A 23,879-nucleotide genomic window follows, 5' to 3' on the forward strand; every position below is an offset into this window, starting at 1 on the left:
TTTCTCCGTCCTGCTTTAATGTCCTCCTCCTCTCCTTTCTTGTTTATCTCTGCCCCGGTTTATTTTCTGCTGACTGGACTGACCGAGCTCTTGAGAACTGGGTCGGCATATTGCATTTTGTGTGCATGTGTGTGTGTGTGGCTTTGTTACTATATCGGTGTGAGCATACGTGCATGTGCGAGTGTTTGATAATGGAAACAAGCATGCCAATTATGGTGATGGCTCTCTAGATGCCAGTCAGGGCCAATAATAATGAGTTGGGCACATCTGGCAGTGTGTGTGTGTGTGTGTGTGTGTGTGTGTGTGTGTGTGTGTGTGTGTGTGTGTGTGTGTGCGTGCTGGTAGGGAGGGTATGGGGTGTGTAAATGATGGTGTTATGATCGGGAATTACGGTTTAACGAAACATAACGTCCTTGCGAAGATACCCGTAGTATTAGGTAACCTATAGGCTTGACATGCATCACGCAGACACATGCCAAGGAAGAGGATTGCTTTACTCTTGGAGATGAATGTCCAAAAAAATAAAAATAAAATGTGCATGTAGGTATAAAAGAAACATTCATGCAAACTCTGAGTGACTCCTGTGATAGTTTGCTTTAAGACATAAGCGTAATAAAAGCAGAACTCCAGCTTTGAAGTTCTAAAGCCTCAGGGTGTGGGTTTAACGTTGCGTTCTCACTATCTATCCTCTCACAGCAAATTAAGCCTGATGTATGTATTCAGTCATGTTTTGGCACTCGAAGCATTTGGTTCAGGTTTGGGAAAGATCGTAGTCAAATATTGAGAATCCAAATAATATCCAAATAAGACACAGCATGTTCACTTTATTAACATATTACCAAAATCATTATCCCAAACATTAACCAGAGGGCTTTTGTTGCTTAAACATCAAAAAGTCCTGCTTTTTCTAAAACATTGCACTTCCTACACTTGGAAAAAATGTTGCCCCCAGACATAATCCAGCCATAAACGATGTTTCCCTTTAATATGTGCTCGGGCAAAAGAAATCATATCACGGTTTATCTTTGAGACAGGGTTGCCTAGGTAGACATTAAAAGGAAACAGCTTATTACTGAGATGCAATTTGTTTATTTTTAGTTTTATGAATCAGCTTTTCGGCACACCCTCAGGATGATTCAAACAAAGAGATGCCAAATTTAGTCATCAAACTAAAAGAGATGCGTTGCGAGTGTTTTCTCTTCTTTACCGCAAAAAAAACAAGAAAACAACTGTTCAATCTGTCATACATTGAAGTTTGAAGGCCAAGCTTGCTTGGGGGGGGGTTTGTGGGGGCGGGGATTATTAAAACATGGACGGACTCACCACACAAAGTCAGTCCACGCCCACACGTGGGTAGAGTAATCACTTCGCTAGCTCTTTAAGCCACTCATCTGTGCTCTTAAAGGGATCCAGATAATATAGTTAATCAAGGGGATAATCATATTAACACTTCAGTGATCCACGCACACACACACACACACACACACACACACACACACACACACACACACAGTGCAGCTTGATTTAAATGTCTTTGATTGCAGGATCATATATTATTGTAACTGGTGTGTTTTGTGTTTCATCACACCCCTGTTGTGTAGCTGTGTGTTTGCGCCTGCTGCTACTTTGAAAAATGAATGTTGTGATTCAGTGGCAGATTTTTATCCATAGGCCCTGCATCTCTGCGCTGTTATCAACTCCCATATGAGGCTCTTTGTAGTGCCTCTGCGAAGCATGTCATATTTTAGCATTTGTCATAGATATTCTTTTGCTTTGTTATCTCACTTCTTGCTCTGTGGTCTGCCATTTGTTTTGCTTTTGCAAGATTTACACTGTGTTTCTCCTTCTGACACAGTGTAACTATGATGTCGCTGCTCGCCGTAGCAGATATGCGGCAAAGCTTTGTGTTTTCAAAACATTTTGTGCCGCTCTCAAGTGCAACAAAATGGAGTATATATCTCTATATCTTGGCCTACTTTTATCTTGCACAGCATGCAACCAAGCCTTTGTTCCACTGCCAAAGAAAGATGCATATCTCAATAGATTGTGCAGTACATTACCCCTTTGTGCTGCCTTCATAGTGGATAGCATAAGATGGGACATTTGTCCTTAAGTTGCGAGTAAGACAACATATGGAAGTGTTTACATATTAGAAAGTATCACCACTCACTACAGATAGTGTATATAATATCCCAACACTACAAACATGTACGTTATTAGGAACTGAGGAGAGTCTGCTTTGTGTCGTATTCAGGGGTGCAAGGTTTGAAATTCACCTGTAGGCTAATTAATATCTCAGTCACTGGGTCAAGCAGGAAGAAAACATGAACAAAGGGAGTGTGTAATTGATCAGACAAAGCCTGGATGCCTTTGAAAATGAAGCCATTTGATTTCTTTGTCTAAAAGAAGAAAAAAAACCCTGAATGGACTCTTCTTGAACCTTTTTAAATCCTGTTCCAGTTGAAATAGAGGACAAGAGTATTATGTTTGTGCACATGTCGACGTGTCAAAGGTGTGTGTGTGTGTGTGTGTGCGATCACACATTGCAAGCATTTGAAGTATCTTTTTATATATATATATATAATGCCATTCATTGATATCTTACCCATGGCCACAAACAGGTAAAGGTTTCTAGTGTGTGTGTGTGTGTGTGTGTGTGTGTGTGTGTGTGTGTGTGTGTGTGTGTGTGTGTGTGTGTGTGTGTGTGTGTGTGTGTGTGTGTGTGTGTGTGTGTGTGTCTAGCGGTGTGTGGGTAAAGTGAGACAGACAGGTGATGTGGAGGCCAGAGTTAAAATAACAAATACACATTCTCCCATGGAGTTGACTTGATCCAATCAGCCACCCTCTGCCATACACACACACACACACCTCTCACCAGCTGTGGCTAATGATGCGGTGGCAGAGGTAGTAAAGCCACCACATGTGGTCTCTTTGTCTGAGCCCAGCGGAGCACACATCAGTCTCACACGCCTCAACCTCCGGGCGTCATCAAAGACTGCGGCTATTTTCAGTTCATCATCACCCGAGAGCTCACAACTAATTTAAGATGCCACTAAAGGCCTCCGCTCGTATTATTAGACCTAGCGGGCTAGAATGATTCACACGTTGATTACTTAGACAATGAATCACAGAAATGCACGACCCTTACAATGTACGTCACGATGATCACATGCTGATAGTTGTACGTGGTTATCCTTTTTCTGGCCTTTAATCTATCGGATTACGTTGTTGATTTCACTGATAGGATGTGTCATTTAACAAAGGTACTGTTGATTAGATTCCAACGGCAAATAAAACAAGTTCTACTTTTCAACACAGGCACAGAACGATCTGTTGTGTGCCTGTTTTAGCGCTGCTTTATAAATGTATAATGGCCAGAGTCAGCATCTATAAAGCAGAGGGATCTCCAGGTTTATTGGAAGAAGACTAGACACGTTTGTGTCACTGGTTTTGGGGCCAGCAGTAGTTTATTAACAGCATTTGGAGGAATGAAGGAGCTAAGAAGCAAAGTAAAAAACATGTGCAGCTGAGTTTAATAAGGATAGTTTTAATAATTTTCTGGGGAATCCAACGGCATGACATCGACTTCACAACATATTAGCCACCGTAGGCCTCAAATCAACCGGGAAGAAATGTAAGATGTGGGGAAAGTTTTGGCTCTTGCCAACTGGTACTAAGGCTATTAAAGAGGAGGCCGAGAATCCATTTACAGTTACCGATCTAACCAGGCAGCATTAGAGTAGTTGTACAGGATACATAGCCAGTCCCCCTGGGGTCATACGTTAGCTCCAAGCCGGATTTCACTTGGGATCATTTTCATTTCATATCCAGTTTAGCTTATTCTATCTTTCGCCCTCCAATATTCCATGTCCCTGTGGGTTGTTGGCTCACCGCCAGCGTACAGATATTTTCTAACAGTGCTTTGATCATCGACAGGCAAATCAGGTCAGGGGTGAGACGCCTCCTGATGACTGTGTGCTTCACATCCAGTTCTGCCAGTCATCGTTGTTTCTGTTCTTCTAAAACAATGTCCGACCTATTAAAGGAAGCCAACCCCATGTTGTTGTTGTGAAGATGTTGGTGTCAATCATCCCTGACACTCCAGCAGGACATTGCCACGATTGCAAAAACATGGATTTTACAGATTTTGACTGTTATGTTTTAGTCGTTTAACAGCTTTATTTTCACCCTCTTTACTTGTCAATAAACCTGTCGACAACCCGTTAGCAGCCTTCAGAGTCCTGATGAGGTGTTTAGCACACTCTTTATGTCAAAGGGAAGTCTGAAGTCATTTAATCGTGAGTGGGGGAGCCAATAAAATGAAGTCAGGCATATGTAAAACAAAAAATCTAACTTGCACAGTCACAGTATATGCTGTTGATTCAAGAAAACTGTTCAGGTTTACAACTTTATGAGAGTTTGAAACGTAAAACGGACAATGTTTTGCTGAATATAACGTGCTTGAGGACTCTCCACTTGTTCTGGTTTATATATCAACTAATCAGCAACCATCTCCGAGAACAACAAATGCATTGCATTTCAGTGTGCATATTTGTCTCTTTGACCACAGAACAGACATATTTTGCACTTGGACAGTACAAGGATAAACTCCTTGCCTGAACATTTGCGCTGTGTGTATATATGTTTTTGTTTGTTTGTCTTTTTGCTTCTTTTTTTTTTCTCTCCAGTATAACCTTTACTTTGTAATGGAAACTGAAAGGTCACACAGCATCTCACTTAAGATGGAGAATTCAACAGTGCAGTCAGCCCCATGGCCAAAGCTGCCTCTAAAGATCAGAGAGAGAAGCAGGTAGAATAACAGAGAGAGAATGACAGCCGAGACCGAGCAGGCAGTTTGCTGTAGAATAACACTGAGTTTCCTCTTTTCTGCATCTGAGATTTCCATTTCCTAATGCGAAGGGAGGAGGAAATTAAACAACGTGAATTAAACAACGTGACTCGGACATTTATGTGCTTGCCATAAAGCTCGGACGGACTGAATTTATGAGGCTTTGGACCAGTAAATACGGCACTCAGGAAATGTGATTAGGCTCGTAAATAGGATAGTTTCCTGCTGTCCTACCCTTCACCCAAAGTGCCTTGTGAAAGCATATGTTCAGGACATTTTCCTCCTTTTCTGCACTGCCACCCGTGGTGTGAAGGGTCCGGGGTCTTCGCTAGTACTGTGACATTTCTGTCCCATGAACATCGCCCTGCAAACATTTAATCATCTCTCTTATTATTATGTTTACATCCTAACCAGCAAAGTACATTTATATGCTTTTGAATTCTGTATTTGATTTAAGACACATTTTGTCAATTATTAGTTTTTTCCTCTTCTCGCTTACTTACAGGATGAACCATGACGGATATTTTCTTATACAATATATTCACCGCAGAGCCTCCTTATTAATATAATATTACTTATTTATTTGTTTACTTGGATTTCCAATGGTGACATCTCCTTTCTGTGTGGGATAATTGAAAATTGGGATTACACCAGCATCCTTTCATAAATCATTGCTCCCTTTCTTTATTTGTCATCTGACAGGTTGAAAACAGGATTATACTGAAACATCCTAACTGTGTTCTTTAGTTTCTTTCTTCTCTCACTGGTAGACTATGTTTGACAAACATTACTGAAAAAAATTAAAATGTAATTGTGATGGTGGATCAGTTATGAAAACAAGATTAGAACATGGTTTTATAATTGCCCTCTGCTTGCAAGATCCAATATAATTGCAAAAAGCAAATAATTTGAAAATCATTTTTTTCAAACCTTTTCAAAACATTTTTTAAATCAAAAGACAAGATCCTTAGTGGCACTAAACAAGAGGACTGACTGGGTGGGTGAGTGACTCGCTATTGTTGAAAAATACAAGCGCGAGTGTTGAGCAATGACTGCAGAGGAAGGCTAAAGTTGTTAATATTCTTGCTCAAGGACTGTAAATATATTACTCGATTGATTTTAAAACGTTACATGTAACTGTGTAGATTCCGAAGAGTGTCAAAATAATGTCCGTTTCTATATCTAGTTTTTTGGAGATATTTTGAGTTAGCCATGGTGAGAAATGAACTCACTTCTGGACTTCTGGTTGTTTTCAAAATCATGACAAGCATATTCTTGTCACTATTCCTGCGGTGTTTATGTGACAAATTACACAACTTCTCACATAACCACCCAAGCAATCATCTCATGAAGTCCTTAATAGATGCTGGATTCATCGATCGACATGCAACGTCGCGTGTGAGAAGCTCTACCTGTCTCCGTAAACTGCTAAGAGACAGCGTTATCAGGAAACCGACCCCATGTACTTCCTCCACCGCTGCCCTCCCTCTATTCATCGCTCTCATGGTCGGGATAACTGCAATGCAAACTCTCTGAGTGCGCCGAGATTCTCCCCAAGCGAGATCTCATAGATTAATGATTTGTAATTCATCTGTGGTTTCATGGCCTATTTCACGCTGGCGATATTCATGCTGGCTTAAATACACAAGTTGGTACTTGCTGATAACTTTATACTGAAAGCCTGCGCTGCGGTTTTCTTATAGTCTAAAATATGAAACGGTTAATTACAGGGAGTCTCACAGGAAAGACCTGAATCAAACCATTATAAGCCCTGGACAGTTTTCCTGCCTATTCACTGCCAACGTCAAAGTGATCAAAGGTGTGGAATCATAAGGTGCATGCAAACAGTGCTGCTGTCAGACTCACAATACACCGATAGTTGTGTGCATTAACCATAATTCATCAGCTCTTATCTCCACTGGTATGTAGCCAGTCCGGTTTAACGAGGCCTGCGTAGCTGGGTTTTTTAAAATCGTTTTCTTTGTGTCTCAGATGTGTGTAGATATAAATCTTTTCACTGAGCTCGTTTTCTCCTCTCTCTCTTCCAGGTGGAGTGGTTGAAGAACGAAGAGATAATTGACCCAGCGGAGGACAGAAACTTCTACATCACCATTGACCACAACCTGATCATCAAACAGGCGCGTCTGTCCGACACGGCCAACTACACGTGTGTGGCTAAGAACATAGTAGCCAAAAGACGAAGCACCACGGCCACCGTCATTGTTTACGGTAAGTGTGCATGCTCCTGTCTGTGTGGGTGAACAAGACAGTACGTTGTTAAAAATAAATATTAACAATACTCCAATTTTTCTAATTTCGGGTTGTGTAGGTGACATTTCTATGCGTCTCATCCTTTCAAATACTAGCTGCAGCAACCCAACAACGTCAGCCAAGCTAGCCCCCATCTGCCACACGAAATTAGCTCTTTGTGATTGGCCTGCCATTCCCACATCACCCTTGACCTCAACCAATTAAAATCCACCAATCACGCCTTCAGTTTTAAATTAGAACACTTGGGCTTTCCAAATGTCTGCGCTTTAAGCCACCAAATAATGTGCGGCATATGGCAGGATAACAGCTGTGAAAAACAACAACAACAAAAAAAAATAGCTTTGAATAGCTCTGTAATGAATGGAGCTGCTCTTCTCTTGCTGGTAAAGCGAGGAGAAAAAGGTGCTGAGAGGAAGAAAAGGTCTCGTGTGCTTTCTCTCTCCTTCTCTTTTTTTTTTCCCGCTGCCTGCCTGAAGTGGGAGGATAGGAAACATTTTGAGGCAAAGCAATGTATAGCAAAACACTCACATACCACACATGCACAGTGTTTCTCACAAATACAACACTGTGTCTATTCACTGGGAGGAGTGTTTCAATCAAAAATAACAGTGCATGTGTGCGTGTTGGATACAGACAGCGAGAGATGGAGTGGTTTGACACTGATGTATCCTTACAGAAATAGATTGTTCAATCTGTGGTTCAATCTTCTCGGCTCCACAAGGGCTCGACTGACATTGTTGACAAGGTGAAATAGTAGCGGGAAAAACCCCCGGAACACGAGGGTGGCAAACGGTGTAGCTATAGATGGATGGGAGACAGGTGAGGACGAAGCAGAGGCAGGGGAGAACGGAGAGGGAGGAGGACGTGACTGAAGAAGGGGGAAAGAAAAGTAGAGAAATCTAAGAAATTAGGTGACAAAAATGACTAGCGGTTACTCTCTCTCTCTCTGATGAATCATTGGGAAAAGGAGTGGGCACCGTCCACTGGGCTGAGACAGAGCTGTCGAGACGCAACAGTGGAATTTCAACCCACCTCAACGGATGTCACCTCTCCGGGTGGCTGTCCTTGTGACTCATTCTAACTTCATACCTGATTTCTCTCTTTCCGCTCGCCCTCATCTTTGTCCGCACTCTGGCTGCCACATTTTCTCCCACGGAAAGCAACAGTAATACAAGATAATGAAGCAAAGGTCCAAATGTGACAGGATGCGGGGATGTCTTGTAGCGATACAAAGACGGGGAGAAAGCGGATAAAGACACGCAGAGAGACAAACGAGGAGAAAAGATGCATGCATATTAGGAAGACTAATATGCTTGTTTTCAGCTGGTGAAGATTCAGAAAACTCAAAGAAGCATGATGCATCTTATAATAGTTATTTTGCCCTCCCTGTGCTCTTTCCAACGAGGGTTCAAGGTTAAGCAATCTGCAAGCAGCGTGACAGTTTATGTGTGTTTTGCCATGCGAAGGTTATACAACTGCGTGGGTAGGCGTGTGGGCGTCAGCTTGCCCCTCTCTGTCTGTATTATTGAGTGTGGCTAGTGGGAAAACATTGTGCAGCAGCCAAAAGTTGCACAAGGCCGTGTGTGTGTGTGTGTGTGTGTGTGTGTGTGTGTGTGTGTGTGTGTGTGTGTGTGTGTGTGTGCGTTACGCAAACAATCCAGCTGTTCCTGCTAAACTTCAACAACGCACACTAAGCCCACAGAGACAGACAGTTCAATTAAATCAAACAACAACATTAACATCACAGATACATCCATTGAGGATGTTGCCTCTGCGATACAATAGGATTTTAATGCACTCTCTGCCCATTTTATTGCTTCATCACAGACCTATTTTCTACAATCATCATAAAACTGTAGGCTTCCTTGTTAGTATGTTAGTGTGTTTCATTCAAAATATTCTGTGTTATCCTCGAGGAGCCATTTAAAGCAAGCTTTGCAAACATACATAATGAATGACATTGGTCAAGCTGCAGCTGGCCAACACTATCTAACAACGCAAAGGCACATTTATGTCAAAAAGCTTGCAAAAGGGCAGTTGCATTTATCAAGCCATACGCATTTCTTGTACTGAGGCTGTAATCCTAACGGCCTCTGGAATATAACCAACCATCCCATTTGTTTGACGTACAGGCGATCTACAACACACCCCTGACCGCGTCAGCTAAAGGTGGTCATAGAGGTCATGTGTGGGGTCATAGATGATTGTGCTGTGCAAGGGATCTTTGTGTTTAGCCTTATCATTTCAGTGCTGAAGCTCACAGCACCTTGTAGTTGATCTTTTTGACAAAGGGGAGGCTGTAAACCAGCAAATACATGAAACGGCTACGATGCATTCAACTGGAGGGGAATACATTGTTTTTGTTGAAATAGCTCATTGGTGCTTGTATGGATTACTGCATTGATTAAAGTACTGATGTCTGTCGGCACAGTGAACGGTGGTTGGTCGACGTGGACGGAGTGGTCCGTGTGTAACAGCCGCTGTGGGCGGGGCTTCCAGAAACGAACCCGCAGCTGCACTAACCCCGCCCCTCTCAACGGAGGACTGCCTTGTGAAGGACAAGCCATTCAGAAACTGCCCTGCACAACACTGTGCACCGGTGAGCTGATTCTGTTTGTTTTCTCTCCTGTATCCATGTCACTGTATTCTACTTATTATTATTATCATTATCATTATTATTATACTATCATCCTTTGTGCTATGTTACTCTCTGGCCCCATGTTTCTACCTGTTCTATCCTGAACTCAGCCTCTGCTGCATGCTACATCTATTACACCCTATATTTGCTACACAGTGAGGTGAGGACATTTGTCACTTGTCGTTTCTGTGTGTTTTTCATTCTCCTTCCTCCGTCCTTCCTCCCTCCAGTGGACGGTGTGTGGACAGACTGGAGTAAGTGGTCGGCCTGTGGGACCGAGTGTACCCAGTGGAGGAGGAGGGAGTGCAACAACCCGGCGCCGAAGAACGGAGGAAAGGACTGCGATGGGCTGGTGCTCCAGTCTCAGAACTGTACAGACGGACTCTGTATGCAAAGTGAGTTGACGCCAAGGATCCTTCCAGAGCAGAAACATTGACGTATCTCTTGTAAATGTATTGAAGTTGTGTCATACATCAGGCCTAGCCTCAAAGAGGAGTACGCCGATTCAAACAAATACCTTGCAGTGTCTGCTTCAGATGGGAATAGATTTAAAAGTGAATTGACCCCAGATTAGGCAGGTTTTTGGGTTGCTGCATGGTCAGAGGAGCAGGTGAAATTTAACATGAATGGGTTAATTTACAGCACTGATCCATATTAAACTAAATATAGTTTAAACTAAATCAACCCCTAAAGCGGATCTTGTTGAAACATGTCACTCATAGTCCGGGACATCCAGCTTGAGCTTGTATTTACTAGCGTTGCAGTGATGTTTGGTGGTTTTTATCTCTTTTCTTGCATCTTTCTTTACATTCTTCTTTCCTCTCATCTCACTCTCTAGTCCTCCAGCAACCACCGCTACTCTTTAAATTAAATATCGTATCCTGATTTGCCATCTTTGTAGCCTCGTCCTCTCAGACTCTCTGGTTTTATGCCTTTCTCCAGGAGCCGACCTGCCCCAATTTCCCCACTTTTTTTATAGTGACTTGCTCTTGCTCTGCTTTACACTTGTAGTATCCCTCTGTGCACATGTGGATGATGTATAGGTTTGAGGTTTTGAATGTCAACATGATTAACCTTAGTTTTCCTGCTTTCTCGTCCATTACTCAAGGCGAAAACACCTGTTTTATAAGGAAAGTAATTATAGATATTAACATGGATCACTCTTCCAAAAATCCCCCACAATTCAGTGATTCATGACACCATTAAAATTAAAAAAGTGTGGTAAACTAAAAAATCACACGGAAAATGCGGGCTGAGTCATAATGCCATAAATATAGCAGCAGCAGTTTTTCCAAGGTGGAGGCATTTTTATTTGTTGACTTTTAGGAATAGTGCTTGTTACTCCCTGTGCTCGGGGTAATAGGCAGACAAGCATCTGACGTGGAGAGGGGAGGGGGTGTCAGAGTGACGAGAGGAGAGAAAGGGTAAAAACAGGAAAATAGACCTTTTTGAAACAACTGCACCAAACACTTGTGCTTGTAATTATGCTTCAATTCTCATTGGTCTTTCTTTTTTCCACAATGGCAGCCGTATACTGTAGAGATTTCCCCTCAATGGCAAGGCATCTCTTTCTAGACTTGGATCATCAGACTGCATTTGTCTTAAGAAGTTTCTTAACAAAGGGAAAAAAATCTTTCTTCTGCCTAAAAATTAATAGTTGGTTACAGTCAACCATATTAAAAGTATGGTTGACTGTAACCTCCATAGGCTGAGGCACTCCCATAGTCTTATTGATAGGAACTCTTGGGTTTTTATCATGATTTAATAGATGGCTGTGTTCCATATTGTATACTTTTCCTTTCTACGCTAACTTCATAGAATGTGTACGTACTACTTCCTCATGACATCACACCTTGAAATTTGATCATCTTGTTCATATATCCATCGATTGTAGAATGAGATTTGAAGCAGTCAGTGAGCTGTCATCAGCATGTCACCGGCCTGCCAGTCAGAGTGACGTATCCTCTGCTCAACACAGATTGTGGGTAAGAATAGTCAGAAGAAATACAGCCCGAAAAACAGGTCTGGATGTCGGGCATCCTGGTATTTTTGGCGCACTGAATTTGACATACCTCATACACTATATTACCAAAAGTATTCGCTCACCTGTATGGGATGTCATAACTGACATCCCATAGTTAATCCATAGGGTTTAGTACGACGTATGACCCTTTGCAGCTATAACAGCTTCAACTCTTCTGGGAAGGCTTTCCATCAGATTACCAGATGGAGAAGCGTGATCCGTCACTCCAGAGAACGCGTCTCCACTGCTCTACAGTCCAGTTGCTGCGTGCTTTACACCACTGCATCCAACGCTTTGCATTACACTTGCTGATGTATGGCTTGGATGCAGCTGCTCAGCCATGGAAACCCATTCATGAAGCCCTCTATGCACTGTTCTTGAGCTAATCTGAAGGCCACATGAAGTTTGGAGGTCTGTAGCGATGGACCGAGGTCCTGATAGCGACCCATTCTTTCACAAATGTTTGTAGAAGCAGTCTGCATGCCTAGGTGCTTGCTTTTATACACCTGTGGCCATGAAAGTGATTGGAACACCTGATTTCAGTTATGTGGATGGGTGAGTGAATACTTACGGCAGTATAGTGTATGTGGGACATACTTCATCCTTTTCTGGCACAATAAATAATATGGTAGTGTAGGTATTGGAGAGTACCCATGCTGGGTCCAGATCTTCGTATCCGCCCACTCCACCAGTTGACTGATTCATGTTGCATCGCCATGAAAAAGCTGTTTTTTGGTTGAAAAAGATCCAATGATGGCGACGGGCATGACTAACATCATTGTCGAGCTGTTGTCAAGTGTTGTCAAACTGTGCGTCAGAAATAAAGGAGGAGTAATCACAACAATGGCGACCGCTTTACAGGAGACAGGCTGCCATCGAGGCTAAATCCATTTAAAATATTTACGCTTTGCTCTGCTCCACGCTTAAAATCCCAGCAAAACCAGTATGTTGGCATGACAACGCATTAGTGTCGACTTGAGATGTTGTCAGATTCATACGTTGGTCTCTAGTGATTTGTTTGGGAAAATCAAATCCCCCATGGAAATCAGTTAGAATGGATGCAGTGTTATCAGGCAAATAAACGCTCGATGCCACTCGTGATGAAATCATATTATGTAATCCCTCAAAAAGCTTTGCCCATTGGCACATATTCGACATAAGTTGCTGTATAGGAGAGGCACTCCTCAGGCAGGGTATTATATACAGTCTCGCTGCTCCATCAGAAGGATTCCCCGATGCCAGAGAGGTATGGCCACAGAATCTGGGATAAAACCTAGAGAGCTATAGATTTAGGCTCATTTCCCTTGATTGATTTCCTGCCTTTAAAATGACTCCGCAGACGTGGTTTTATGTCAGCACTAATGTTTCAGCTGTTTCCTGTAGCATTTACGGAAATCCATGAAGTGTGTGTGCGTGTACGTGTGTGTGCGTGTGCGTTAGTGGGGGTTTCTGCATGCACAGCATTTTATAGGGAGAGTATATTTGAAAGGCTTCAAGTGATTCTTGTGCCATTCTTCCATTTAGTTTATGAATGATTGATCTTTTAAAATGTTTTCTTTACACAGAAAGAAAATGGTTAATTGCTGGTATCCAACGGAGTTGTTACACTAACAGCACAAAAACATTTCCTCGTAAAGGGCACAACATTCTTGAAATGAGGCTGTTGGGACGGACATGTGAACCTCACTTTGTGTTTGTGTTGTTGAATATGTTTCCCACATTATAAACACCAGAAATTCAATTTAATCGAAAAAATAAAACAAAGTCGCTGGTTTTAAAAGCAGTAACTTGGTTTCAGGGTTGTGAATTAACTGATAATGTAGAGGGGGAGGGGGGAGGGATTTATTTTTTAGATTGTGCGGTGTAATTGACTTTGTACTCAAAAAGCACTTCACTCTACTTTATTTTTCTCTTTCTCGTTCTCTCTCCACCAACACCTCCCACCTCTCTATTCATCTCCTCCAACGTCTCTCGCTGCCCTTTTTCTAAAGTTGTCCTGTTAAATCCTGAGAGGTAGAAATCCATTTGACCTTACTTCTGCCCCGTGTGGAGAGCCTCTTCTCTTTTTGTGTACATGTGTTTATCAGTGTGAGTCTGTGTGTATGTATATGTGTGTGCGTGTGTGTGTGTGTGTGTGTGTGAGACAGAAGTTGTAGGTCTTTCAAATATTTTTTTAAGAGTTGTTTGTGTTGTTTCATATCTTTTGGCCTGTTGACATTTTTCTGACACATCGATCAGGATTCTTGGAACAGCTTCAGTCAGTGCTACAGTGTGTCATCCCTGAGAGCATGACATTTCACTCCCAACCTACTCTGTGTGTGTGTGTGTGTGTGTGTGTGTGTGTGTGTGTGTGTGTGTGTGTGTGTGTGTGTGTGTGTGTGTGTGTGTGTGTGTGTGTGTGTGTGTGTGTGTGTGTGTGTGTGTGAGAGAGAGAGAGAGAGAGAGAGAGAGAGAGTGTGTCTACATGCTGTCAGAGCAAATAAAATATGTGTGTGGTCACTAGAGATACTAGCTGTTATGTTACTGTAGAGTTGGAACATTGAATCGTGTTTGTTATACAAATAGCAATCATCATTGTCAGCAGGTATTGCACAGCATCAAACAGGCCACTTCCCCATTGAAATTTATGTTTCACTTTTTCCTTTTCTTCCCATTGAGGATTCGTATCGCTTCACTTTGTTTCCTGAGCTGCTTTTTAGTCCTTTTTTTGCTTTTTTTCCCTTTTCTTCAATGTGTTGTTCTCATCTGTGCTATTTATTTCCCAAATTCATACTGCTTGTGTTTCTCCTACTAAATCATGTACGCTTCATTTTCCTGCCATCTCGGTTTCATCTGTTTGAACAATTGTGTTCTAATTGGAACATGAAAAGGTTCTGTCATGGCATGTTGCTCCCACTGTCATTAATCAGCATGATATTTGTTAGATGCAGTCACATAAATGTAGTCATTTGCCGAGTTATTTAACACAACAATGAGACATCGGATTAAAAAGTGCTGAAACATACTAATTCATGCCCAGAGCAACGTAGTCGAGCCCACCGACCTAGTAAAAAAGAAGTGCCACGTCATCATCTTTATGCTCCTATCTGCACGTCACCCAGCTTAACCCAGTCAGGTTTTCTTGCCCTTCGTAGATCTTCAGCGCGTCTCGTGCGTCCAGCTCGTCTGGCAAGAAGCTTTTAAGCGCACCAGGTTGCTGTATTTGCCTTTATCAATTATACACCAGCACTTCAATTATAGATCAGTACATCAGCAGATCATCTGTGTCATGGACCCTCAGCATGACACAGCAGGAACCGTCTTACAGACATTATTTATTACTTTTCTTCATTTTCCTGTAAGGATGTAAGTGTTTTCTTTTGATATTGATTTGTGGACTAATTAACTAAATTTAATGTAGGGAGCAGAAAATTAAAAAAGAGATGAACAAATATGTTAAGGCGTGTTTGTGTCCATGTCCAGGCATGCTTGTCCCATTTTATTTGACTTTTGATTTTGATTGTTGTGTTCCTCTCCCTTCCTCCATCCATTCCATCCTCTTCTTTTCTTGTCCCAAGGTTCATTGTTTCAGATGTCAACTGAGTCCAAAGAAAAGAGTGATTTGGGAATCCCATGTAAGTTGATGTTTTATGTTTTATCCTCATCCGTTTTCCTTCCATCTTACTCATCGCAGTGTTTCTTATATGATAGAAACAAGCGTTAAAGGTCTCTTCATTCTTACCAACTATTTTTCATACTCTCAATACTGTATATAGTTTTTTTTACTAGAACTACTAGAATACATGCTTTAATGCTCAAAAACACCTATTTTTCTCATACTTTCTGCATGAACATAACTGTATCACCGTATGTCTGAAACGCTTAGTTTTAGCGCCTGTCTCTTTAAGACCACTTCTGAAAAAACACCCAGTCTGCTTTGATTGGCATGTGAGAAAAATATGCACCAAAGCTGTTTATTTTATTATTATTATTCATGAATAATTATATTAAACTAGTCTCCTATCATTGAACATGTTGTGATGGAAACCAGAGTTGTGCGTGTGTAAAGTGAATGCACCATAGTGGTGACAGATTCCTAATGAACGTGATCCGTTCTTTCTTCCCGTGTGATAGCAGGGAATCGATTCAGCACCAATTCACTTCATTCACAATTTGTGAGAGTTTGTTGCAGCTGTGGTCATTTTGGAGAGTAGCCAGTCAGCGTTGGCTTGTTGCCACAGTAGGCACTTTGCCTGAGTTTTGAACACTTGCTTTGTGTTTACAAGTGTATTGGCTCGCTGAGAACTCGATGGAGTACGGGACTGCAGACAACGAACTGAGTGAAATTTAGATTTTCCACTTGATTGACCCATTCTCTTTGAAATAGCAGTAACAGGAATTCTTGATATGCCAAATTAGCCATTTGTACAGGAGACACATTTATATCAGGAAGGCCCAAGATCACCTGGCTAGGGGAAAACGTCTTCTTTCCATCACCATCACTATTACTGTGGATTCCTCAAAATGACAAAATGAGAGACAATTTCAACAAACACAGGAGTTGAGAGGACCTCTGCCATTGAGTTATTTCTTTTTTTACTTCTTTCATTGCAGGAGGGCTCGTTTTATCTTCAAAGCAATCTATGAGCGTCTGTGATGTGTTTTAATGACTCTCGTTTAGGGTCTGCTGAAGCAGTTTCATCATCCCGGAGTGTTTTTTGGTGAGATGGGCTCAGACAGATACGGACACAGAAAGAACTAGAGATGAGATGCAGAGGCAGGCATTTAACAGGCTGTTACTGGTTTGAGGATTCAAATATATATATATATATATATATATATATCATTTGTGTTAAGGCTAAATAAATACCCTTTTCACTTTGAGCTAGTTTCCATTTTGGCGTGCGGTTTTAATTTAGACCTGGTGGCCGATCTGGAAGATTTCTACTGCTCAAATGCAGAAACCGAGACCAGTACTGTATCTGCAGGGAGGTGATATATTTGGTCAATACTCACTGTGCCTACTCTCTGTTTCCGGGATATCAACCTCCATACCAATAGGAATTTCAGGACAAGGTCCGTGGGTCACATTGCAGTCATGTATCGACTGCTTCATAAGTGACAACAGAGCGATGGTTCACCGCCAGTTGTCACAGGGTTTCTCATGTATGACGCCTGAAAGCCTTTACCCTCAAACCAAAGAAGCAAATGAAAACACATTATAGTTGCCACTGCTTTATTTTGCATTTACTTCCTATTTTTTTTGCTGTCTTGAGAAGATGACCCGACTCTTTGCTGTCAGTCACAGATCAGCTTGAGGCGAAAACAAAGGCAGGAAGTCATAATGTTACTTTCAGTTGCATTGAAAGGCTTGTATTCCCTCCACAGTGCATGCATTCTAATGACTTTATATACCTGTACACTGTTGTTTGTTGCCATGAAATCCACCCTCTGGCTTTAGTGGCTTTAAAGTGACTCCGTGTTTTAGTTCTTGGCACAAGTTTTTTGCGTCCCCACTCCAGAGGGTAAGGATAGACACATTTACAAACGAGTGCTCGCGTTTTCTCTGTGACTGTCTCCCTTCCGCTGGTCCCTGCCAGTTATTTAGTGCGGATGTGTGTGCCGCTGCCAGGAGTGCAGTTTGGGAGGTGTTTGCATGTTTGTGCCAAGCAAGATCAAAAAGGCAGTTGAATGAGTTTCAAGTAGTGATTGTCCACAGCTCTGCTTTGGATGCAGATCACAGAGATGATAGAGGCAAGCTAAGCTGAGTTATCCTTGTTTCCCCCCACCCTTCTTTAAAATCCTCTCTGTGGCCGATTGGACCGACTCTGTGAATGACAAAGAGCTCAGCCAATCAATAGACAGCGATCCATGCTGACTGATGGTGAACCGGGGCTTCTGTTCCGCTGGCCCATGTGTGTAATCAACTGTGTAAGGGTGTGCGCATAATTCTCACAAAGTTTTATGAGTCAGTCACTTTGGCACACACATGCGGTTATTAACTAAATGACCAGACTTTTTTTTTTTTTGACGTATGACGTTTTTCCAATTACCGAGTCCATTATTATCGGGTTCGGCACAGCATCAGTCAGTTCACTCACACATGCACGCTCGCTCACTCACTCAACTAACGAGCAGAATTTTTCATGTGTGCAGTGAACACTGGCAAAATAATTTCTGGTTCTGCAACCGTAGAGCATTTGGCTATGATCTCTCACACACACACACACACACACACACACACACACACACACACACACACACTGCTCAGTCTTGCTCTAGTAAAGTAACACTGTCATGCAAAACTGTAACAAATTGCAATGGATTCTTGCCATGTAGAAAAAAAAGCAATGCTGGCAGAGAAAGTGTACCTTGTCAAAGGGGGGGCTTGTCCATCACTCAAAATACATTTTTTTTTTGTAATTTCAGTTTGTTAAAAAGTCATACACAGGCATATATACGATTTAGAAACACATACTGTACGTCCATGGAAAACAGTTTGATGAATCCACTGACATACAGAAAGCAAGTGATAAAAGGAGACTGTCAGCTGTGTGGCTCACCTGAACTGTTGTAGAAACTGGAAGATAGACAGTCTATGAGTGTGAAGGTGTTCTTCAAAGTGCAGTCTCTCTAACACACACACAAACACACACACACACACACCTCAATGTCAGCTAAATTTGAATCTGAAGTATCGATATGATCATTCTCAGCGTCCTCCAAATGTATTCATTCTGCATTTGTTCACATCAATGTGTATCTGATTGTGTGTGTGTGTGTGTGTGTGTGTGTGTGTTCTGACCTGTAGAATAGAATATTCTTCCTCCTATAGAAAGCTGTCAGATAATTCACAGACATATTTTTAATCTAAATCCTATTTAGCCGGGCTTGCGGGCGAGTACGTCTGATGTGAAACAACTTATCAGGTACGAGGGAGGAGAAGCACAGGAGACGGTTGGCTTATGGAAAGAAAGTGAATATGGATGTGTGCACGTCTACCCAGGCATTCATTGTGAGTGTCGGTGCTCGCTCACACGAGTGCCCATGACACTGAACCAAGACGTGGGCTCCTTTATTTATACATAAGCACTGATTTACCTACGATTGGACCAGTATTGTGTGGCTGAGGCTGTTCTTTATGAATTTCCTTCATATTATGGTTATTAACGGATGCATGACTATGTATTTTAGCGTTGCTGCTAAGAACCATTTGTCAGTAAAAGTGCTTAGTTTGCCACAATCCGGATAATGTGTGACATTTAGTTGTAAGGTGAAAGCGAGAGAGGAAATGTAGGACGGAAAAAGAGAGAATAGAATCTGAGAAAAGTGAAAAATGTAAGGGACAAAAAGAAAGCTTTTGGTACCTTGCAGTTGTACTGTATATAGGTTAGCCAGGCAGAAAGAAGCTCTAATGGGACGTGTTGTTTCATTCATCTACAAATCAAACAGAAAGAGAGAGAGACACAGGGAGTCTGAGACAGAGGTGTGAGTTATGGAGAGAGAGGAAGATCTGAGAGAGACGGATGTTAACTGATAGACAGTGAGGAAAGGGTTTTTTAAGCCCACCGGTATTAAACATGTTATATAAAACACACTTACTGAAGAACACACATCATTTAAGAACACAGCATGTCATAGCCTGGTCCAAAAGTGTCCCGCAACCCTTTATAGGAAGTTTAGAAGTGATATATTTTCATGACACCCTACATGTTGTGAAGTTGTAGACCTTCAAGTTAAGTAGAACCACGATAAAGATTCCCTAAATAGATGAGGATGACGGTGATCATAATTAAGATCAGGGAGTTGGTACTTAAGAGGATTATCCAATTCTCTTCCCCCATGGCGACTGTAAGGACCTTGATAACGGGGCAACTTTGTGCAAGCAGTGCCGTTAGGGCATTTCAACAGCAATCTTTTTAATATCAAAAGGAAATGGGGAACAAAATCCATGGGGGTTAAACTTTGGAGATTTCAAGGTGGTGCTCCAAGTTTGAGTTAAATGTGATGAACAGATATTTGGCAGCGACAAACTCCCACAGTGTCATAAATCTCTCTGGAAAAGAGTGAAAACTCTTAAACAGAGGTCAGGGGCTATAAATGAACCGTACCAATGTTTGATAACCTCCGTCACAATCTGGTTTATACTGTGCATGACATTTTCACACACTCAAAGTTAAACTATATATACTCTCTGGGAAAATGTGACAGGCATTTTTTTAGACAAAACGTCCACATAATTAATAGAGATGAAAGTGACATATTTACATGTTGCAGTCGACTATCAAATAACGAAATCCTCACATAAAATGAGAAGCTAGGACCAGAGAATATGTGGTTATTCCGGCTTCGAAACATGACAAAATAAGACTTAATTAATGAAAATAGTCACAGACTCATTGATGTTTTTTGGACAATTGATTTAGATTAAGTCTCTAAATCCATCGGGTATGTATCTGACAACATTTTAGCCTCTGGTCAATATTTAGAGAGTTCCGGTGTTTGCCAACCAGCAGATATCTGTAAAACCGGTCATTGTTTACAGTCTGATGACCAACTTCTAAGACTGGATTGTTTCACAAGTAGCCACTGTTTATTTTCTAGCCAATAAAAAGGTAAATCGTCAGCAGACCAGAGCCGCTGGCTTCAAAGATATCATTTCGATCGATGTGTTCGGCCTCTTTTGCTCTACGTGGACCGTTTACCCACATTCAACCAAAGCCCACTCACGTATGATAAGTTAACACGACTCAGACTACTGGACTTATAAACAGACTTAAATCAGAGACCAGAACATTTCTGATAACAACATCTTGTCCTATTGTGGGCAGATTCATATGGAGATATCGGTTTATAGAGAAACGTTTAGATTGAATCGATTAATCGACTAATCCTTTCAGCTTGAGTGTCAGGATAGGATGTTGCTTTCTATTAAGTAAGAACCACAAGATTTAAATCTAAAATGTTTAACTTTATCTGTTATTCTGTTTGTTGAAGGCATTTACAATCCCAACATGGACCATGATACACATTAGCACAATCTTTCTGTGTCTATTGTGCACATGTTTGCATTTTTAGACATCGGTTAGAATAATGGTTATTTTACAAAATACCTTGTCAAAGGGCTTGACAACACTGCGGTATTTGGAAACCTTGCCCGGAGACATTTGGTTCATTTCGGTCACAGACTAAATTAAGGGGGACATTCTTTGCCCTGAGACTCTCAGATCCCCAGAGACGCTACGAGTGGTTCATAGCTCCCTCAAGTGGTAAATGAGTAACTAACACCACCAGGAGTGACCTCTCTTCTGCGGATGTGTGTATCATGCTTCGACATATGGGAGTGCCTCATCAAAGGATTCTTTCATGCATAATCAAGCTCATGCTTTCTGAACTTGTTCTGATGTGACAACAGCAAATCCTTTAGCAAATGACTCAGGCTGTTTGCAGCTAAAAGCCTGTTATCTGCCTCTCAACGTTAAGGGCAGATTAAAAGGAGCATTCCTATACTTTTCTGTCTTCTTCTTAATAGCTGCAGACAAATCCCCTCCTACCAGCTACAGAGGATGTGATTAGACGAGGAGTGCTTTAAGTGTGAGACTTCTCAAAAAAAAAAAAAGTTTCACAGGCGCTTTCATGTTAAATATGTACGATTGTTTGTTTTTCTGCTTTGAAGTTCAAGTGCATTTCCACTTCTGCTTGCCCTCTTTTCCTCTACTTTGCTGTTATCACCTCGCTTCTTTCTCTCTTCTCCCCTCCCCTCCTCTCCTCTCCTCTCCTTGCCTCTCCTCTACTCTTGTCTCGTCTCCTCTCTTCTCCCCTCCTCTCCTCTACTTTCCTCTCCTCTTGTCTCCCCTCCTCTCCTCTACTCTTGTCTCCCATCCTCTCCTCTCGTCCCCTTTCCTCTCCTCTTGTCTCCTCTCTTCTCCCCTCCTCTCCTCTACTTTTGTCTCCTCTTGTCTCCCCTCCTCTCCTCTCGTCTTGTCTCCTCTCCTCTCTTCTTGTCTCCCCTCCCCTCCCCTCCTCTCGTCTCCTCTTGTCTCGTTTCCTAATTTATCGTGCCCTACTTGTTGCCTCTCATCTTCCCCGTTTCCTTATGCTCTTTCTACCTGCTTCTTTTATTCTCCTTATTTAACTCCCCTTCCCTTTCTATTCACTCCTCTGCTTGTGTGTGCTCTGTTCTATATTCCTCTCCACTTATTGGCTTCCCCTCATGTTACATCCTCATCATTCCTCCCCCCTGTGCTCTAAAATGTTCTCCTCTCATCCTTTACTCATTTGGCTCATACCTTTTACCATTCGCATCACACTTCACTTAAAATTGTCTTAGTGTGCTTTAAAATGTGGTTCATGAATTACAATTCCACTGTTCTCATTCTCAAACCCCATTAAAGTCTCAGCCGGATTGAAAAGGGATGTTAAGACCCTTGTAAAATAATTAACTGCCTTATTAAGTTTTAAATGTTGTTACCATCCTTTCTTTATGAAAGGGGTCTTTGTCTCTCTCTAGCTCTGTCTAGACAAATTATAATATTACACAAGCTGGGGGGCTTTTTGAAAGATTCATTCGAAATGGAACCTTATGAGTCGGCTAGGTGGTCTGAGGTAAACGTGGCATTGTTGAAACACAAATTAAGAATACCAGAAAGCCTTATGCATTTAATTTGACGCCAGCGATACGTTTGCTCTTGTCTTATCTGCTGTTCCATACCACATACTGTTGTTGGAGCTATTTATTTAAGCAGATCTTCATGCTTAAGAATATCTGTCTGTCTCTTTTCGTCCCCTCCAGCTGCCCCAAGTACAGATGACGTGGCGCTCTACGTCGGCATCGTCATCGCAGTGATCATGTGCCTGGTCATCTCTGTCATCGTGGCGCTCTTCGTCTACCGCAAGACTCACCGTGACTTTGACTCGGACATCATCGACACCTCGGCACTTAACGGGGGCTTCCAGTCTGTTAATATCAAAACAGCCCGATCAGGTAAGGAACGTTACAGAAAACGACCTTTGACCCGGGTTGGAAAGAGCGCCATACTTGGAAATAAAGTGCCCAATGTTAGATGGATAAATAGGCAGATGAGTCGACACATACTGGAGATGGATGGATACAGAATACCAGATGTGACCGTGCCTCTATGGGAATAACTGCAGCGTCCCTTTGTTTCTCTCCTCGGACTCTGGCTGTCAGTCTTGGCTGCTTTGGATTAATCCCTGCCTCTTCCACAGACCACTCTCTTCCATCAAGCCGTCTCTCATCCCTCCGTCTCGGCCTCACTCTTTCTCTGTCTCCTTTCCCATCTGCACATTCAGGTCAATCACATATCCTGTTTATCAGCGCCTTCCTCTCTTCGTCTCCACCTCCATGTCTCTGTCTTCCCCTCGCCCCGTCTCCGTCTCTCTCCCGTCACAGTGACTCCTACCGCAACAGACACTCTCTGTTTGTCTTCCTGTTAGAGTGGAGCCATCATTCAGTCTCCTCTGTCTGTGCTGTCATTTTTTTTCCTCCCTCTCTATCTCTGGGAAATGGATAAGACAACAAGGACGCCGCCACGCACACTCGTCCACCTGTGTGCATGCATTCGATAGCTTACTGGAAATAGAAAGATTGTCATGGGCGTCAGTCCTGAACTCATGACTTTTAGTTAAAGTAATTAACCTCACAAACATGCTCAGAAATATATCCATGCAGGCATTAGGCCTACACACAAACAGACATACATATGAATGGAATAAAGTCAATCAGATTGGCTTATAATTGTAAGTGACAAAACAAGTGCCATTATACTTAATAGTACTTGATAGTCTCCAGTTGGTCACCAAGACGGGGCATTTTAGAAGTGTGTTACGCCCACAACCCAGATTGTGTGTTAATCCTGTTGAGTGACCTCTATAACTAAAGTCCTCTGCACCTTTAACAGGATACTTAAACAGTTTGTGGTCCTGTGGTCAGTTGTTGGTGGATGATTAAAATTCAAATCATGGTTTACAGTAAAAACAGGGAAGTGAGGTCAGAAAGGATGCAACGCAAGTTGGTAAACAGTGAGCTAAAATACTTGTGTGTGTAGATTTGTGTGTGTGTGTGTGTGTGTGTGTGTGTGTGTGTGTGTGTGTGTGTG

At 42.0% G+C, this 23,879-nt stretch overlaps 1 protein-coding gene across 2 annotated transcripts in view; it reads left to right on the forward strand.

Annotated features, from left to right (window-relative positions):
• The window catches only part of unc5ca (unc-5 netrin receptor Ca), a 167,504-nt gene that overhangs the window by 123,994 nt on the left and 19,631 nt on the right, over positions 1 to 23,879 (forward strand). Inside the window, exons 5-9 of one of the 2 annotated variants that reach the window (XM_084024045.1) lie at positions 6,898 to 7,078; positions 9,552 to 9,719; positions 9,989 to 10,153; positions 15,339 to 15,395; positions 22,553 to 22,744. In XM_084024045.1, the coding sequence (XP_083880171.1) occupies positions 6,898 to 7,078; positions 9,552 to 9,719; positions 9,989 to 10,153; positions 15,339 to 15,395; positions 22,553 to 22,744 (763 nt within the window). The remainder of the gene's footprint in view (positions 1 to 6,897; positions 7,079 to 9,551; positions 9,720 to 9,988; positions 10,154 to 15,338; positions 15,396 to 22,552; positions 22,745 to 23,879) is intronic. The other variant, XM_084024046.1, reaches the window with a different exon arrangement.

This window comes from Eutrigla gurnardus, assembly GCF_963514095.1.
Source record: "Eutrigla gurnardus genome assembly, chromosome: 13".
Lineage (NCBI taxonomy): Eukaryota > Metazoa > Chordata > Actinopteri > Perciformes > Triglidae > Eutrigla > Eutrigla gurnardus.